Source organism: Aedes albopictus, chromosome 1, assembly GCF_035046485.1.
Source record: "Aedes albopictus strain Foshan chromosome 1, AalbF5, whole genome shotgun sequence".
NCBI classification, from domain to species: domain Eukaryota; kingdom Metazoa; phylum Arthropoda; class Insecta; order Diptera; family Culicidae; genus Aedes; species Aedes albopictus.
The window spans coordinates 252,557,128-252,577,937 of record NC_085136.1 but is presented as its reverse complement, the minus strand read 5'-3'; the positions used below and the strand labels follow the sequence as shown (position 1 = coordinate 252,577,937).

The following is a 20,810-nucleotide window of genomic DNA, read 5'->3' as shown; positions in this document are numbered from 1 at the left end:
GAGGCACAGACAGGGGCGGAACAGGCTGAACTCAGTCTTCCGGATGAAGAAGCGCCAGCAGGAAGAACGAGATCGCGAAGCGATGGAAGAGCTGTACCGCGCTAAGGACACACGAAAGTTCTACGAGAAGCTGAACCGCTCGCGCAGAGGCTTTTTGGCACAAGCCGACATGTGCCGAGATAATCACGGGAATATTCTCACGAGCGAGCGTGAGGTGGTCGAGAGGTGGCGGCAGCATTACGATGAGCACCTCAATGGCGACGTTGCAAGTACCGAAAGTGGCGTGGTAACAGATCTAGGAGTATGTGCACAGGACGAAAGACTTCCAGCCCCTGACATCCAAGAGATTGAGGAGGAGGTTGGCCGGTTGAAAAACAACGCAGCCGCTGGAGCAGATCAACTACCATGCGAGCTTCTAAAAAACGGCGGAGAAGCACTGGTGAGAGCACTACACTGCACAGTGGTACCGCCATAGGCCAAAAATCAAAAAATCGCTTCTGTAATTAATGAGTTTGTATATTTGTATATTGATATATAAAATGATGCTCCCAAGAATGCAGAGAAACCATTTTTATGCAAGTCTCTGTTGCATATTCTGCTTGAGAGCGTGAGTACTGTTACGCAATTTGACATTCTCTAAATTTGTCAAAAAAATACATGACTTTTGAGTTGTACACCGCGTCCTCGTATTACAAAACCAAATGGATTTTAAAATGGTTTTCAACGCAGAGAATCAGAATAGATGTTTATCTTTCAAATTCAATGTACCAAGAAGTGGTACTGGATGTTTTTGAATCAATGGAAATGTGAGTAATAGGCACATAATTTTACCCATAGAATATATACATAATAAAACTTCATTTAACATTTCAAACATGTTCTTAATCACATTTAATCAATCGTCAGCCATCAAATGATCAGATTTGAGTAGGAGAATCAATCTGTGAAGGTTGTAGCTGCAAATATCTGCATACAAGATTACAGGATGTATTGGAAGTTACCCGCTATTTTTTTTTAAGTCAGCCTATTTATTGCACCCTTAAACAAACAGAAACGCTCCATAGAAAATCAAAAAGCGCTCCATAAACAATGATCAAATGTTTCATGAAAATATGCAATGCTACCCATAAGTAATTGAAAACGTTCCATACTTTATAAAAAATGGAACGGTGAAACATAAAATTATCTCATTAAAAGTTCAATAAATAATACTGAAATTCTCCATACTAAAATACAAATGCTCCATAATAAAATGCAAATGCTCCATAGAAAATTAAAATTGTACTCATAGTAAATTGGATATCGCTCCAAAGAAAAAATAAATTGTACCATAAAAAATTGAAATTGCACCATAGAAAATAGATAAATGCTCCATAAGTATTGCACCATACAAAATATGAATTGCTCCATGAAAAATTGAAAATTCTCCATAGATAGCATATTGCCGTAATTTAAATTCGGCAGTAATGAATTGCTTTCCATAGCACCACTTTAGTGGTGCAGATGTTTAAAGTTATGAAGAATTTTCAATTTTTTATGGAGCAAATCATATTTCATATGGTGCAATTTCAATTTTTTATGGTGCAATTTAATTTTTATATGGAGCAATATTCAGTTTACTTTGGGTACAATTTTATTTTTCTATGGGGCATTTGCAATTTATTATGGAGCATTTGTATTTTAGTATGGAGCATATCAGTATTATTTATTGGTGCAAAATTTCACTTTCAATGAGAATTTTTTATGTTTTACAGGTACATTTTCTATAAAGTATAAAACGTTTTCAATTATTGATGGGTAACATTGCACATTTTCATGGAACATATGTTCTTACTTTAGGGAGCCCTTTTTGATTTTCCATGGAGCATTTGTAATTTGTTATGGTCACAATAACCTTTTGCCTTTTTATAAAAATGTGCATTGAAATAACTACAAAATTATATATACATACTAGTCCTTCTGTAACTTTCTGAAATGCGTACCAAAATGACTGAATTTTTTACAGGAGATAATCCAATGCTTTTTGCAATAATTGAGGAATATTTTGTTTTAAAACATACTTTGTAAATGTTTTTTTATTTTTTTTTATTTAAAAAAAATATAGTTCTGGAGATATAGCTTGAGGTATGAGTGATTTCATAACAACCATCCTCATTTGGCCTCGTCAAAACTTACCTGTGTAATTGTCAAATTTGGTGAGAAATTTCGCATTTATTGCTAACATTTCATCAAAATCCATCCAGAACCTAAAACTGTAGTGCTGGAAGACGAATACGTTCTTTGAGGAATATTTACTGGGCCTAATTCTTCATATTCCTTTCCCAAATCTAAATATTCTATAAATTTATTTACGATTTTTTTTGTATTTAAGTTGATTTCTTTGTTACTATTGCAAGCCCATTGTCGAATTTATAGCAATATAGAGCGATATTTGTATATATTTCTTTTATTGGGTTACAGCTATCTTTGATTAAAATTCCAAGTACTTGTTTACTGTATAGCATTTCCAATGCAATTGCAAGAAACAAAAACGACTGGAAATACTTGAATACTTCAAAACGCAGGCCCATGAATCGTATGACACACAGTTAGCATTATATTTACAGTTTTAAATTTCCTTTTACGTACGTATCGTGAAATAATCCCGAATAATTGTTTAAAATTTTGCAATTGAAGAAGTAATTGATACTGTATTTGAATTATTCTACTATTGTTTCAAAATTATTAATATTCGTTATTTGATACTGTAGTTATACATACTAATTCGATTTGTGATGATTTTTCTGTGTTTCGACAATGATAACTACCTTTTTTCTGAGGAAATTCTTTAATTTTATATAATTTTTATTACAGCAGAAATAAAACCTACTAATAAAATAAAAAAAAAAATCGCAATTATAATGCTAATACTCATACTATTCACGAGAATCTATTATGATGCTGTCGTGTGATAGATGGTTTAACTTGTTATACTCAGCAGAAACTGATATAATTCGACCCACTCTTTATAATAATTGAAAATATTTTATTTCGGATTTCTGTGCAAAATATTTTTTTAATGGTATTTTCATTATCATTAATAAAAATGTCCAAAGTTAATAGTTTTCAAGTGATGTTCAAGAAAACGTACTGAAATATCCTAATTTAGTCATAACATGTTTTTTTTGGTCATTTATAATGATTCTGCCCTTCAAAAAACAAAAAAAAATGATTTATGACCGCTTCCCTTAACAAATGGAGCCACTGTGCACTGGGTCATTACCAAGATTTGGGAGGAGGAAGTATTATCGGAGGAATGCATCTACAAGAAGGGCGACAAGTTGGATTGCGGGAACTACCGCGCGATCACACTACTGAGCGCTGCCTACAAGATACTCCCTCATTTTTTTATATATATGCCGCCGTCTATCACCGATTGCAAGAGAGTTCGTGGGGTAATATCAGGCTGGATTTATGGGTGAACGCGCTACAACGGATCAGATGCTCGCCATCCGCTAGGTGTTGCAGAAATGCCGCGAATACAACGTGCCCACACATCACTTGTTCATCGATTTCTAATCGCCCTTGGAGTTTTCGAACGGAAGGTGTTGCGTACCATCTACGGCGGAGTGCAGATGGAAGACGGGACTTGGAGAAGGCGACTGAACCACGAGCTGCATCAGCTGCTGTGTCGGATAGCAATCCGAGTAAAATGGTTCTCGAGAGTCATCCGACCGGTACAAGAAGACGTGGAGCGCAGCGAGCTAGGTGGGTCGACCAAGTGGAGGACGATCTACGGACCCTACGCAGAGTGCGGAACTGGAGACAAACAGCCATGGACCGAGTGGAATGGAGACGGCTACTATGTACAGCAGAGGCCACCCGGCCTTAGCCTGATCGCTCACTCGCTCTCACATGAGACGAAGCACATGAGACACATCTTGAGAAAAATGAGGCGCACAACTTTCAGTCTCAAAATGTACTGTGCTCCACTGGTACCACTAAGAACAAATTTCATTAAAAAACAACGTCACGAAATTAACAGAGTGCTACGTCTGTTTGTCTGTGCTAGTACCCCCAGGATGCTACGCAGCATTAGTAACAATATCCATTGATTACGCATATTGATCTTAAGGCCTTTATTAGCAGAAGTTCTTGGAAATCCTACAACATCTTTTAAACTACTTCTCTACAGAACTATGCTCCATGAACCTGTAGGTTGTTGCACTATATCAGTAATGTAACAACCATTCATTTATTTTGCTTTTATATCTACAGGCTTTTACTCACGGAAGTTCCTGAAGATCTAAGAAAATCTTTGAAAACTACCTATCTACAGAGCTATGGACCTAGCTTATGAACCTGTATGATATTGCACCGTTCCAGTAATGTAACAACAATCCACACACACAGATGCATCACCTCGAACAAAGCGCAATTCAAATCATCGTCCCAAAAGTATAATTGCCCAATGCTAATTACGCTGTGTTTCGCAAACCCATTGGAACATGGCCTGCCTGTCTTCGACTTAGTTCTCTTTAAGCACTGCCACAGTTATTAATTGCAGGACTTTCTGTGCCTGCCATTGTATGATTTTGTACATTGTGAAGCCAGCACGATGATACACTATGCCCAAGAAAGTCGAGAAGTTCCCGACCGGAACGGGAATCGAACCCACCGTCTCCGGATTGGTGATCTAAAGCCTTATTCACAAGGTAACTGCGCTTGTAGATATTTTCTTTGTTTTTATTGAAGAGGCTTCCAACTAGCCCCTGGTTCACCTCTCCTTGTAGATCTTAAGAAACTTGTGAAAGTTCTTGGATAACATATTTGGAAATTAGTTCTCTTTAGAACAGTGATTGTGAGATCTTCAGGGCTTTACTCGCGGATGTTTTGTTTTGGTTACCCTCGAACATCTTTCGGAATTAGTTCCATGCCCCAAGAATCACCTTTAGGAAAACCCCATATAACTCCTCTTAGCCCTCCATACATATAAGGAGACACTTAATTCGAAATTCTGCCACTAGGCAGCGTAAACAAGCATGCAATATTTTCGAAAACTCAGAATCTTTATACAGATATGAGAATAACCAGCCACAGAAATCCAATGTCGCGACTGTTCGTGTGACTAACATCTAGTTTGCCTCGCCCTCAAAGCGTCAGTAGCGGTACTATAAGTGTCAAATAAATTGTGTTTACCAAAACAAAAGGCCCTCTTTTGGGGCACTTAAAAATAATCAATTATTACAACTAAAGTTATTAAAATAATTAAATGGGAAAACTGAATACAGCGCCGTTGGCGTTCTAGTGTATTTCTATTATACAGATCGAACTCGAAAGGAATTCTTGGTGAAGCTTTTGAGGGCATCGCAGTAGAAACTACTTAACGAGTTGAAAAGGAAAAATATGTGCAGAGTTGTTACAACAGCGCAGATTTCGCGAATTTCGCGGATTTCGCGATTTTCGCGGATTTGGCGCGGATTTACCCATGGAATTTGACCCTCGCGCGGATTTGGCGCGGAATTGATTTTTACAGTGTGTATAGCGATATAATTGAAAGATTATCGACACTTGATAATAGGGGGATTCACTTAACAGCGTAAACTGATTAAACTGATTAAACGTCGCGATCACCAAAGCAATCTTTGATTGTTTCATTCGCAAAATCATGAAACATTTCAAATAAGCAGATAATCATGGCTTACGCAGCAATTTAATCTGTTTAGTGAGAACCCCTAATAAAATTATGAAATGTGTTTGTTTAAATTGCCAGGTTTGGATATAGTAGTAGGTAGTCGATACCCAAGTAACCACGATGCTGAAGCCTTATTGCATGCAGATATACGGTGTACTTAGAGCAATCATTACTTTATATGCAAACTTAAAGTTGATTTAAAGTGGAAATGGGCAATTATGCGACTGCTCTAATATTATACCAGTATAATCTTAATTTGATTCTATAATTGCCCACTTCCACTTTAAATCAACCTTTAGATTGCATGTAAAGTAATGATTGCACTAAATACACCGTATATCTGCATGCAATAAGGCTTCATCACCGTGGTTACTTGGGTATATTTCAAAAATATGTTAAACTAGCTGTCTCCGGCAAACTTTGCGTTTTTAAATATGATATGATGATATGGTACTCGGTTTTTAGTAAGCCGATTTGGTGGAAATTTTGGCAACCGACATGAATTTACGGGAAATTTGAATTGCATTGAATTGATTGAGTTCTGTTCACTACCTCCAAAGTTACAGATATACGAAACGACAAAACAATAGGACCACTTTCAGGTTACCTTTACCAAAGGATATATCAGAGTATCTGATGTTCGATGATTGATATACTAGTAGGGTATTGGTTCCCTTAAGCATGTGGCTCCCATTTTCATCCTACGAAAAACAAAGCATTGAAGCGCTGTTTGTTTTGTTTCTTATTTTTGTATTTTTTTTTGTTAGAAGTGGGCACTAGTATGGTACACGCTTGTATGGAAAAAATAAATCCTCGCTCCAGTCGACTTTTTAGATCCTATTTAGGTCCCATATGAACTGTACAAAATTTCAGCGCAATCGGTGAAACTATAATTTAGCGCAAGCGGTTCAAAGTTTTCATAGGATTTACTATGGGAAAAGTTACACTTTCAGATAAAAAATCCCAGAGGTCATCCCTTGTCTCCTTAATTCAAATCGATCAATGTTGCTTGTAGAAAAATCAATTATGAAACTTTCCTTCGAAGACCGCAAAACAGTTGGATGCTTGTGGAAAAAGTTATTGATTTATTACCGATTAGTGATCCAACGAACAGCTGTTTATTTTGTTTTATCAGCAGCACTGTTGCTGCCGTTGTTGCATGGGGTGGCGGGAGGCATCACCACCCCCAGAAACAGCAGCAGCCAAGGCAACAGCTACAGTGCTGCTAATAAAACAAAACAAAAAGCCGTTCGTCGGATCACTAATCGGTAATAACCCAAGTAACCACGATGCTGAAGCCTTATTGCATGCAGATATACGGTGTACTTAGAGCAATCATTACTTTATATGCAAACTTAAAGTTGATTTAAAGTGGAAATGGGCAATTATGCGACTGCTCTAATATTATACCAGTATAATCTTAATTTGATTCTATAATTGCCCACTTCCACTTTAAATCAACCTTTAGATTGCATGTAAAGTAATGATTGCACTAAATACACCGTATATCTGCATGCAATAAGGCTTCATCACCGTGGTTACTTGGGAAATCAATAACTTTTTCCACAAGCATCCTATTGTTTTGCGGTCTTCGAAGGGAAGTTTCATAATTGATTTTTCTACTAGAAACATTGATCGATTTGAATTAAGGAGACAAAGTACGACCTCTGGGATTTTTTATCTGAAAGTGTAACTTTTCCCATAGTAAATCCTATGAAAACTTTGAACCGCTTGCGCTAAATTATAGTTTCACCGATTGCGCTGAAATTTTGCACAGTTCATATGGGACCTAAATGGGATCTAAAAAGTCGACTGGAGCGAGGATTTGATATTTGTCCCATACTAGTGGGCACCCATGGAAACAAAAAGAACGGAATCAATCGGTGCCGTGATCGCTTTCGAATAAGATGAATATGGGAGCGTGAGATTACTGATGGCACACATACCCTACTATTATTAAGGTTGCCATTTAAACTTGGGGACATTTTCATTGAATTCACCACAAATAACCATCATAAAAGTCTGGTGTTATTGTTTTGTCGCATCGTATAGGGTATTTTAGCCAATAGTGGACCCCTTACCTATAGTGGACCCCCTTATATTTTTCCTAATTTTCCTGCTTAAATCTGTTTTTACCGGTGAACTTCCACCGGGAGACGATGGATCATGTTCCTAGCCAGTTAGTTACAAGTGGTGGAGCTACGCTGGAAAGCAATAATTTGATTTTTTGAACAAATTTGTAAATGTAAACAAATCTGGGGGACCAAGGGGGTCCACTATTGTCTCCGTTTTAACATGGTAAGAGAATACGATTTATCCTATAGTGGACCCCAACAATCCTATAGTGGACCCCGGGGGGACCACTATGGGATAATTTGAGCCAGATTTGAAATGATTATTTTATGGGAAATATAGGGTGGTATGGTAAGGTTTTTGTGTGCAATGTGCAGGAAAGACATAGAACTTGCTGTGCAAACGTTGACAGGGGCAATTTAATTGGAATATCATACTGTTTTAACGATCAGAGCAATTTTCAGCTACTAAGGGGTCCACTATTGGTTAAAATACCCTATCTGTAACTTTGGAAGTAGTGAACAGAACTCAATCAATTCAATACAATTCAAGTTTCCCGTTAATTCATGTCGGTTGCCAAAATTTCAGCCGATTTGGCTCACTAAAAACCTAGTACCATATCGTCAAACTTGGGCATTTTGTATGAAATAGGACCGGTGGTCTTATTGTTTGGTTCGAACCAAAAAAAAACACAAAACAAGCGGAACTTTGGGACTGGTTTCTGTTTTCTCGTTTTTCTTTGGGTGGATTTTGGAGCGGAGGAATGTGCTTGAGAAGGCGCTGTGTGCTAGTGAAGAATTTAGAGCAAGTTTTCATTTTGGTTTACAACATTTTTTTACGATTTTCATCAGTTCTTCAAAATATTTCTCTGAAGAAGTTGTGCAACAATTTCTCCAATATTTCCATTACGGGTATGTTATGCATCTAAATTCAAATGTCAAAGAACACAAGTTTCTCAAAAAAAAAAATCAAATTTGTTCCCAGGAATTCCATTCATCAAAAACCGAAAGACTAGTTCCGAAAAAAATGCCCGAATTACCGGTACAATTTTTAAAGTCACCTGCTATATATTTTTAAAAGAGATTTCTAGATAAATACCTAGTTTATTTCGGAAAAAATCAGTAGAGAAAACTTTTGAAAAAGGCATATAAATCATAGCATTGTTACTGAAAACTTCTGAGGAATCTCTGCAGGCATTCCTGGATATATTACTGCACTGCCCATAACTACATATATGTTACATTTGCAGTTTTTGTCAATGTTGAGTCAATACCGGGGATCATCTCCAAATTATCAGTACTTTCATCCACCCAATTGAGATTGACAAGTTTGTCCTACGAAATATGAAACAAATACCAAGTCGTTTTGTCTCATTATCAAATATTCACGAATGTAACCGCATAACAGTCACACTGGGAATACACACTGGCCTCGTAGCGGACCGCCAATCTCACCCAAGTAACCACGGTGATGAAGCCTTATTGCATGCAGATATACGGTGTACTTAGAGCAATCATTACTTTACATGCAAACTAAAGGTTGATTTAAAGTGGAAGTGGGCAATTATAGAATCAAATTAAGATTATACTGGTATAATCTTAGAGCAGTCGCATAATTGCCCATTTCCACTTTAAATCAACTTTAAGTTTGCATATAAAGTAATGATTGCTCTAAGTACACCGTATATCTGCATGCAATAAGGCTTCAGCATCGTGGTTACTTGGGTAATTTGGTCTAATTATTTTTACAACTATTCGCCCAGCATAGAAGAAGAGCTGTAGAAGATTTCATTACAAAAAGATTAATTTTGATTTCTTGGGAAATTTTTATCCTTGCCATACTAACGCAAGTTGCAAACTTTGAGCTCCATGTTCTCCCATGCCTACTTTTGTTGAATGTGACTGTTATGCAGTTATGGGCAGTGCAGAAATTGTTAGAGAAACTCCCAATAAATCCAGGAAAACCCTGTAAGAATCTCAGTGGACTCCAGCAAGTGAATGGCATTCTAGCACAACTTTTTAGAGCTGCTGGAAACACAACTCAACAAGGCACGAGCTGAGTATACTTACTTTATATTGCACATTTTTCCATGTGCAAATACATGGTAATCGTAGTTCAAAGCGTTAGCGCGTCCGGCCGGGTTTCATCGTGGTCCAGTCTCAGTAGTCTAGGTTCAATTTCCGAAAAAGAAAAAAAAACTCAACAGAACAAGAGAGCTGGATGGAAATGATATAAGAAGATTGTTTTTCTTTTTTTTTTCTTGAGTTGCCTTAAATATATATACCCAAGTAACCATGACGCTGGATATAGAGCATTAATTTCGCTTTATAGTGTATTATATGACATGCGATATAAAGTTGTTTTGTCATATAAGTACCATTAAAGTAGGTTTAAAGTCGAAAGTGGCGCTACTATTGTTGATTTATAGCAAGCTTTACTATGGCGATTGCTAAAGCATTTAAAATGCTTGTACCATATAGCTAATGCAATAAAATAGTATGGAATGCATACTTAGGGCATCATGTCAACAAAAGAAAAAAGTATTTATTTCATTTTTGTGTCTATTTTTATCTTCTCATACCTGTTCCGATACTCTCACTCTGATGTTTTTTGTTCTACTTCGGGAATTGAACCTACCCAAGTAACCACGATGCTGAAGCCTTATTGCATGCAGATATACGGTGTACTTAGAGCAATCATTACTTTATATGCAAACTTAAAGTTGATTTAAAGTGGAAATGGGCAATTATGCGACTGCTCTAAGATTATACCAGTATAATCTTAATTTGATTCTATAATTGCCCACTTCCACTTTAAATCAACCTTTAGTTTGCATGTAAAGTAATGATTGCTCTAAGTACACCGTATATCTGCATGCAATAAGGCTTCATCACCGTGGTTACTTGGGTAGACTGCTGAAACTGGACCGCGATGAAACTCGGACGCGCTAACGATGTGCTACGACTACCATGTATTTTGCACCTGGAAAAATGTGCAACATAAAGTAACGTATACTCAGCTCCTGCTTTATTGAGTTGTATTTTCAGCAGCTCTTAAAAGTTGTGCTAGGGGCTGAATGCCATCAGTTATCTTACACTCCCAAATCCATTCGAAACAAGCGATTACAGAACCGATTGATTCCACAAACGAAGATAATATAAAGATATAAATTAGTCTGTGTTGATTCTGTTCTTATTGTTTTCATATACGCTCACTTCTACCATTTCTTTTATGAAATCGGGTCACTATGTTGAATAAGGAAACCAATATCTCAACCCCACATAATTTTTGTTCTCTCAGCATCTGATTGTGTTCATGCCCCAACCAGAAACCTGAAAATCCATATACAATATAAATTTTCAAACAGCAACATCTGAGCATGATAATTTAAGTTCTACGCAGCAATCTATGAAAATTTGGGTTTGTTTTTCTTTTTTTTTTGAATGGTTGTGTTTCTAAAAATGCTTTACAGATTTTTTTTCGAACTGAGGGTTTTTTTCTGTTTACAACGATGAAAGCATTAGTAAAGGCATATATGAAGTAATAAATCCCTGCATTATTGATTGCCATAAAGCTTTAAACATCGTAATGCAATGAAGCATTAAACAACGTCCCTATAGAACTATACCGAACTGTCAAAATCCCATGATGCTTCAATGCTTTCATAATGTAGAGTAAACGCTTCATTACTTGACAGGTGTGGAATAAAAGTTATCTCGCATTAGCTAAACTATAATACGATTGAATTAATGTTATGATATAATGCTTGTGGTTACTTGGGCAGCTGACGCGTGTGGCTGTTTGTTTGCTTTCCGCGCGGAGTGAACAATAGCGCTTAAGTTTTTATATGTTGTCGCGTCTTCAATGGTAAATATTAAACGATCACCTGACGTGGGTGGCCGATTGTTTGCTTTCCGCGTGATGCGATCAATAGCACTTCCGTCTGCATATTTTGTTGCTTCATTTGTAGTAAATATTGAGCAACCACCTGACGAGGGTGGTTGGTTGTTTGCTTTCCGCGTGAAGCGAACAACATCACTGCAGTCTGCACGGCATGCTCCAACCTCAAAAGGTCATATTACTTATCAAAGTGAATCCTGACCCAACGCTACCTTTCCTAACTAACAATCACTTCTTCCTGCAGCCTTTGGTGGAGACGTGCGGTAAACGCCAACTTTCACATAACAAAGGTTGCTATTAACATTTCTTCACTCTTCCAACCTGACTGCAAGGACGTGGCCGGCGCCGTTATTGTACTGTTAAAGAGAGCCTCTGAAGCGTGCACAGTGAGAATGTTGACCACTCCCAGTCAATTATTCAGTTGATTCATTGTGCAACTGTCATTGGTACGAGTCAATCACGGAGTAGCAACCATAGATATGTGCAGTCAGTCTAAGCTAAGCTAAGCTAAGCTGCAATTCGCGCACTCCAGTCGATGCCCTTTTTTGTATAGAAGGCAAATGAGACCATCCAACCAACTAGCAGGCAGTTCTTCCTCTTCCCATATATTCAATATAATACGGTGTAAGAGTTGATACAGCTGCTCACTACCGTGCTTGAGAATCACGACCGGGAGTTCATCCTTCCCAGCAGCCTTATCGTTCTTCAGCCCTCTAATGGCTGTCTTGACCTCGTCTAGCGTTGGAGGTTCCACAGCTTGTCCGTCGTCGTCGATTCGAATTCTGCCTGACGCTCTTCCATCCCCACCTTTCAACAACTCCTCGAAGTGTCTCTCCACCTGGCAGCCACCATTGTTTTGTCTGTCAGCAAGTTTCCTTCAGTACGACTGCAGCGATCGACACGATCGGTCGTGTTCGTGGTGTACTCACCAGAAAGTAAACTCCATTGGAGTATAAACGAAAACTCGTTGGCAATATAGCGCTAGTTCGCTGTGCCATTTTTCCGCTCTTTAGCTCTGTGCAAAGAGCACCAGAATTAAGAAGAAGAAGAATCAAGTTTCCTTCACGGTCGTTGCACATGACGGGAGAAGGCGCTGTTTTTCTCCGCACGCCTTTGGAAGTTTGTAAAATTTGATAGTTGGCCAACTGCCCATCTGTGGCGCTCGCATCGTTTTTGTTCAGAGTTTGACGTGGTTCAGATGTTCCTCCCACGAATCCTTCAGAAATTCTTACAGATACTTTTGCAAGAATGCGTCGAAAAAGTTCTCCAGGAAATTCCTCATAGTTTCTTCTAGGGATTCTATCATGGATTCCTCCAGAGATTTCTTCAAGAGTTCGTCTAGGGATTTCTCAAAAACATTCCTCCGGGTATTTCTCTTGGGAAATCTTTAGAAGTTCCTCCAGTCAGTGATTGTTCCAGTGTTGTTTTTAGGGATTACTTCAGGAATTTCTTCAGGGATTCCCAAAGGAACTTCACCAGAAATCCTTTTTGGTATTTTCGCAGGTATTCCTTTAGATTTCTTTAGGGATTCCTCCATATAGTCATTCAAGAGTTCCGCTAGAGATTGCTCCAATAATTCCAGCTGGAATCATTCAAAGTATTTTTTTCAGGAATTTCTTCCAGGAATTCTTCCAGAAAATTCTACCAGAGGTTATTCAAAAGTTATGCGAGGTATGCACTTCAAACGGAATCGCTCAAGTAGTTTTCGTTCAGTGCATTATTTTTCCGTGACCAAAATGGTCAAGAAATTTAACACAGCAAGCCCCATTTAATTCGACGTTTCGTTTCAGCTCCGTACCAGGATCCGGAATAAAGCGACGTCTGCGTACTACTCATTAATCGGGAATTTCCTTCTAACTTTTCTATAGAAGTCCTTTAGAAGTTCATCCAAGGATGCCTTAAAAAATTCGTCCAGAAATTACGGCAGACCAGGGATTCCTACAGAATATCTTTCGAGAATTCGTTTTCCCGCTCTGGGATTTCCAAAGAAATTTCTCATGAGATTACTTCCGGGATTCCTCCTGGTGTTTCTTCAGAAATTTCTCCTGACATTCTTCAAGGATTCCCTCCAGAAAATGCTCCAGGGATTCATTCAGGAATTCTATATGGGAGTGCTTTAGGATCAGCACCGATGATAATGTTATAAAAATATTTTTTTAATAAAAAATCCTCCATGGATTCCTCTAGGATCTTTTCTTGGGATTGTTTCCGGGATTCCTCCAGAAATTGATATAAGGATTCCTACAGAAGTTCCTCCATGAACGCTTCTGGAATCTTCAGGATGTTTTCAAGAATTCCTTTTGCGATTTCTTCAGGAATTACATTTGGAGTTTCTTCAAGAATTCCTCCCGCGATTTCTTCTGGAATTCTTTCTGGGATTCCTCCAGAGATTCTTCAGGGAATTCCAGCACTCAGCAGGGATTTTCCGGGAATTCTTCTAGTCTAGAGATATCTCCAGGAATTCCTCTAGGAATTTCTCCAGGAAATCCTCCAGGGATGTCTTCAGAAATTCGTGTAGGAATTTCTCCATGAATCTTGGGGTTCTTGTATGCATTCTTCCAGGAATTCCTCCAGAGATTCGTCAAATAATTCCTCCAGAGAATCCTCCAGGGTTTCTGTCTGTAAGAATTCTTCCAGAAATTCGTGCAGATATTATTTCTATAATATGCCTCCCAGAATTCCTCTCGAGAAGTCTCCAGCAATTCATCCAGGGATTCCTCCTGGAAATAGTCCTTTGGCATAGAAATAGCCGTTTAAAGTCATGGGAAGGAAAGGGTTAACTCCTGTTAACTATGTTAATCGTAACCCGACGTCTCCACTAGACAGAAATGTCTTGCCATTTTGCTGGACAGATGTGTCATGACAGAAACGTTCTCTCGCTGTTTGCATGGAAAGCAGCGGTGTTGATCATTTCTGTTACGTTTTCTCTTTCTGGCAGCAAAATGGCAAGACATTTCTGTCTAGTGGAGACGTGGGGTAAGCCACCAATAGGTGAAATGTTCACCTAGCTTGTCCTATGTACGATGATTGCAGTTTTTCTGCAAGAGTTCGGCTTTAAGTACAACACATAAACTTAATTTTAAATTTTATTCCACGCAATTTGTATCGTTATACCTAGAAGTAGTGTAATTATCATACCTTAATGACCTAGAAGTAACCCAAAGGCAGTTCCTTAAGGCTTCCACATTTTCAGCAACCCATCCTCGCTATACGTCGCCAGCAGGTTCTGATGGGGATGATGCGTCAGCCCGATGACGTCCTTTTCGTGCACGTTCAAGGTTCGCTCCAGCTTGCCAGAAGTAACCGAAAAGCAGTACAACACCAAATCCTCTCCGGCGCAGTAGATGAACTCACCTCGGGGGGAAATTGTGGCACAGATAAACGCTCCGCCTTCTCGCTTACCGGACGAAAATGATCGGACGATTTGACCTTGCATGTTCATGATGACCACCGTGTTGGACCGATTGCATACGACGAAGTGTTCGGGATTTTTCGGAAGCATTAGAACTGAGTTGACTGCCAGTTCGCTTCCAAGGGCCTTGAATGTTGAGAGGCATTCGGTTGTTTTGAGAGACCAGATTTTTACGGATCCGTCCGAGGACGCGCTGAGAACGTTGTGGCCGTCCGGCGAGAATACTGCCTCGTTGACGAACGATGTGTGACCTCGGAATTCTTTTAACATTTTGCCGGACTTCAATCCGTACAACCGGATGAGATGATCGAACGAAGCGGTTAGAATTTGACTGTTATCTCTTGAGAACTGCAGACATGTGACTCCCTTGGAATGGGCCTTTTCGAAGCGACGCAAACACTGACCAGTCAGCAGCTTCCAGACCTTTATCTGTCCATCCTGGGATCCCGTGGCCAACATTTCCGAATCCCGCGAGAAGGACATCGCCAAGACCGCCTGTTCCATCATCATGAAGTTGTCCTGCGCTTGATACTTTAAATCTTTACGGATCTTTCCAGTTGTGAAGTTCCAAACCTCGATGAATCCATCCACGCTGCCCGTTACCAGATATTGACCATCCGGTGAAAATAGTGCACACTCGACGTGGCTCTTCTGACCGAACTTGATCTGTCGGGACAGTTGCGTCGGGAACATTTCATCTTCCTGGTCCCTGATGGCCGCTTTACCACGGAACAAATCGATCGTTGTTCCGGGCGGAAGCAATCCCTGGTGCTGTTGCCACTTCAGCGCCTGCCCCAGCAAAGCCAATAGCCTCGACGATGGTACCACCGATACTTCTCCGGCCAATGCCGTAGCAATGGCCGCCCGTCGCTTCTCCTTGCTTCCGCCCTCTGGATAGGCCTCCCTCGGATCGAAGTAAGCCCGCTGCAGCATATTCTCCAAATGAATATACCGCTCCGCTTCCTGCTGCTTCAACATTATCATCGGATCCGTCTGCCTGAGCAATGACCGCGCCGCTCCCAGCTCCCGCAGCTCGATCAACTCCAGCACGACCTGCTCGTACAGATCGATCAGCTTTTTGTCCGGTAGCTTGAGCGACTGGATCGCCTTCAGCACCGTGTCCCAGTGGCCATTGTGGATGTCCGACACGAAACCCTCCACGCTATCGACCGTGTTCAACGAGACGCCGGTTTCCTCCTGCAGAGTTTGTAGCGTCTTGTGCAGATTCGATTCCTTCAAATATTGCTGGATCAGGCGAATCACGCTATGGGATTCAGAGGGAGAGTTGAAGAGCGCAATTTTCAAAGCGAATATTTTGATGGTAATACTCACTCAGCCGACTCGATTTCGATGGACATGGTTAGGCTATCGTACCGGACACAGCGAACAGGGTTTTTTATTCTATTTTCACAATAAGATTAGGAAATTGAGGGATTTTTCTATTTCACTGGCACAGCGAACAAAGCAGAGCAGCGCAGCGATCCAATTTTACAAAACTGCTTGACAGCTGACAAGAGGATGGAAACATAAATAAACCGAGAGTCGGGGGAAGAACAACTAATTCTGGCACGCAGCCAGATGGATGCGGAAACCCACACGGAAATCTACTCAAAAGTGAGTAGGATTCTACTCACTTTTGTATTTCATCGAACATGTCAAAAATTGAGTGACATTATTTTTCCAAAGAGAGTAGATTTCTACTCAATTGCATTAGTTTGGGGATGAACTCACTTTTGAGCAGCATCATTCAAATTCATCTTTGGTAACGGTCAGCAGTTTGCCGTAGAAATAAAATTTGCGGATTACTTTTTTTTAAAGAAATTGTTGACATCTTTTAAGCGATAACTACTCCTCCATTACAAGGTAAGTAGTTTTCTTAAAATTTGATATTGTTTTGAAACATAAACAAACATAAAGAAACATTTTAAATGTTCAAGGTTGTTATCGATGTCGAACGGCGGTTCCAAGTTGACGGACAAGATGCCACTTATTTTTTCCTGCTAAGTGATAATTATGGCAACAACAATTAAGTAAGTTATTTAAAATTGTGCCTTTCAACGAAAACTAATAAATATGCAAATGATTTTAGTTCCGGAACCTTCACCGCAGCCAGCATGAGGCCGACAAGCCCGAAAACCGAGAACCACTACATACCATCCCCATCATCCTAGATCACCACAATGGAATGTGTCTTTGCCGATTTGGAATTAGTGTAACGAATCATTATTTGTATAATTACTTTTAAATATATAAATAAACATGTTCTTTCATTATTTTGTATTTTTTTAATTAATTTTACGAATAAAACCTACCAAATTAAAATTATTGGAAATCTACTCACTTTTACAAATCGCAGTTTTAAAGTTACTCACTCTCTACTCACTTTTGGACAAATTCGTAAATTACTCTAAAGAGAGTAAAGCCACAGAGAACAGACGTCCAAGCTCATGTAGTGCTGTTGTGTAAAGCATTGCAACGGTTGTTTTGAAATAACTGGGAATGTGGCCATTACGCGGCGCTGTCAAATTTCGAATCGGGGTACAAATTTGCCGTTGTTTTACCTTTTGGCGCTAGTGTCGCCAAGTGTGCACCCTAGTATAGTTCCACCAAGAGAATGTGTTGGTTTTACTTGGAAAACAATAATTGAATTCTTGTTCAACTTGTTTCTTATTGAAGATAATGAAATTAATTATCGATGGGTTGCTCAAATTTTGTTGCTGGATTAGTGAAATAATCATAAACATCTTGTTATTTAAGCAAATACAGCTTAGAATCTGAGTAGGAAAATTTAAAGGTGCGCTAGTGAAATATTTCTCCAGAAAGCACCATCATGGTGTCGAAACAAGTTTTTGAGTGGGAAAGTCACCGTCGATGTCGCTACTGAGCTTGTTTTTTCTATACACAAGATTTTCAAGCAATTTTGTTCGAGCATGTTCGTCTGTTCTCTGTGGTAAAGCCTGGGGCCTGTAGCATAATGAAAATTTTACTAATAATATTAGTCTTGTAGCTTGTAACTTGTTTTTTCCTGTTGCATAAAAAACCTACAAGTACAAGTTACAAGTCCAAAACTACAAGTCGGTTGGACTAATATTATTAGTAGAAATTACAAGTGTCTGTTGCATAAACAAACTACAAGTATAAAATATTAGCCATGACTTGTACTTTTTACTACAAGTCTCGAACGTCTTGTAAAATAATTTACAAGGTAATTTAAATTCTTTCCGAAGTCATATTTAGTTTAAAATATGTACAGCTTCCGCTCGATAACTGGGCTTTGACGATAGTTCAGTTAGTGAGCGCCGCTCGATAACTGGATTGAACTCCCGGAGCCGGAGGCTATTGTTATATTTTGTTTTGTTTATTGATTTGCAAAATGTGAGGTTAAATTTCGTTTAGTTTTGACAGACAGCTGCTTTTTAACTGGACTTTGGTCCAGTTATCGAGCGCCCAGTTAAAAAGCAGTCCAGTTAAACAGCAGTCAGTTATCGAGCGGATGCTGTATATGTATCGATTTTCCATTTTCATGAACTCAAGAAATAATATTTATCAAACATTTCAACCTTCATTCTAGCTTTTGACGATTAAGTTTGGCAATATGTATCCATCGGTTTTGTATTTAAAACTTATTGAGAGATGATTGTGTTGATGTACACGTCATTTTGTACACAAAAATCATTTCTGCCGAGTTTCTCAAGTCCTCCAAAGTTTCTACAATACCCATCTTGAACTGGTGGTTCTTGGGAAAGTTATTATGGTTACTGCACCAAAACGAAGTCGCGACTTAAAACACACGTGAAGTTTCAGATACGAAATAAATTTGAATCAATAGTTTATATGGCGCATCATTAAGCTAATTAAGACCTGCAATATGCACTAATCCGAATCGAGTTGCGATATATAACAATAAGGAAAAACTCATTTTTTGCACCCCAGATCACTTCGGATTTAACTAAATACTACCTGTTACTATTTTTTTCAATTGTTTGTCTACCAGTTCTATTGAATCTTTGGGACATTTTAATAACAATCTAGGTACTTGGTTTAACATATTGACCGATGTTGATCTATGTTTTGTGTGTGTATATTTGTCATTTGTGTGTTTATCGTCTTTGACGCTTCGGTCGTCTATTTGTCTATGAAAATGACATAAGAAAACCACTCACCAAAAGAATAAAAGTACAATATAAAAATGTGTTTTTAATTAATGTTTAATAAATTACTTTATTTTGGTAATTGGAATATCATAGTTTTTAATAACTTTATTTTGTTAGAGTGGTCAAAAATGATCCGAATAGCACATGCTTTTCTTCATGTATCGTATCGAGAATGGAAAACTTCGGATTCTACGAAGTTATTTTTAACGAACATCCTTTTTTAATTTTTCTTTTGGATGTTACTCGAAAAATACAGAAAGTAAATAAACAGCAACTGCCATTTCAAATTATTAGTGAACTGTCGGATGAACTTTGACAGGTAAATGAACCAAAACAACTTGTATTTTCATGGTCTCTAATATTACAAGTGCTAATAATATTAGTGGAAAATCGAGCGTTTATGCAACACAAATTATTAGCACTTGTAATATAAGTACTAGTAACTTGTAACTTGTAGCTAATATTATTAGCCCGATTATGCTACAGGCCCCTGATTACTCTCTTTTGAGCTGTTCCACTTTCTACCAAAGTGAGTCGAATTCTACTCACTTTTGAGTAGATTTCAATGAGCGTGTACATTATTACATACAGAGTTAGATAATATTGACCGTCCAGTTCCAAACTGTTCACGACCGTTTGAAACAGTCGACGTTTCAAACGGTCGGTGAACGGTCGCTGACGGATTTGACAGCAAAAACGAGCGAGAAAGATCTCGCGCGCAAACGCGTATCTAAAAACATTGAATTGGTGAAACAAGGACAGCTGATCGGGCGCCAACTGATTCTTTGATCAGCTGTTGCCGGCAGCCAAGCCGCCAGCTTTTTGGCGCGGAAGTCAGGGGGTGTTCAGATGCAATGTTTATCAATGAATAAATTTATGAGGATATTTTTTCCGCGATAAATGTTGTGTATTTTCTAAATAAGGTATAGTAAAGGCAATTTACATAATAACCAAGGTACCCAAGTAACCACTAAGCCCTGTCGTAAGCGGTCTAAAGGCCATGCGAAAGCTTTTCCGTGTCAATAGGCTCTATAAAAGATTTTCAAATGTTCTCAGGCATTATAAATAGTAAGCACTGGAATAAGCCGTATATTAGTATATGACACTATGCTATAGTGCTTGTAAACCCAGTGTCTATGAGCCGAATAAGAAGCCTGACAGTGCTGTTAAAAGGCTTGGCCTGTATGACGTTTATATCAATCAAAGCTGATTTCAAGCAAAACAAAACTGAACCCTCGACTGATCCGGAGCAAGACAATCAAATATCCTCGGAAAACACCAAAACTAATCGATGAGCGATGAGCCCCATTTTGATTATCCTGTTAATGAACCTCGTCAACCTCCCAAACTTCCCTAGCAGCATCTCCTGCAAATCTCTCTCAGCCATCCATAAAACCATTTTATACATTTCGAATGCGGACACTTTGTGCCCGATTTCCGATCCGAACATCGGATCATCCGGAATATCAACGCTGTACCAACTTATTGCTTGCTTTTCTTTAAATACGGTGCTGAGCCAACCGATCTGTTGATTCATCGATGGAGTAGATGGGAAATGTGACGAAATCCACTTAGAAATAACAATCCCGAGGATATC

The 20,810-nt window shown here is 38.8% G+C and overlaps 1 protein-coding gene and 1 long non-coding RNA gene across 2 annotated transcripts; one reads left to right on the top strand and one right to left on the bottom strand.

Annotated features, from left to right (window-relative positions):
• Positions 1-14,720: 14,720 nt before the first annotated feature.
• On the bottom strand, positions 14,721-16,563 carry LOC109399863 (WD40 repeat-containing protein SMU1). The gene is made up of 2 exons (XM_019672352.3): positions 16,392-16,563; positions 14,721-16,323 (listed from the first exon to the last, which is right to left on the bottom strand). The coding sequence occupies exons 1-2, from the start codon at positions 16,415-16,417 to the stop codon at positions 14,820-14,822; spliced, it is 1,530 nt and encodes a 509-aa protein (XP_019527897.2). The 5' UTR covers positions 16,418-16,563; the 3' UTR covers positions 14,721-14,819.
• A 219-nt stretch (positions 16,564-16,782) lies between these two features.
• On the top strand, positions 16,783-17,332 carry LOC134287274 (uncharacterized). Its single transcript, XR_009997179.1, has 3 exons — positions 16,783-16,922; positions 16,997-17,089; positions 17,149-17,332. It is a non-coding gene; the product is annotated as an uncharacterized LOC134287274 (long non-coding RNA).
• The last annotated feature ends 3,478 nt before the right edge of the window (positions 17,333-20,810 follow it).

Coding starts and splice junctions, on each gene's coding strand:
- LOC109399863 (XM_019672352.3), bottom strand. CDS start 16,417: ATGTCCATCGAAATCGAGTCGGCTGA. Junction 16,324..16,391: donor ATCGAAATCGAGTCGGCTGA/GTGAGTATTACC, acceptor TGAATCCCATAG/CGTGATTCGCCTGATCCAGC.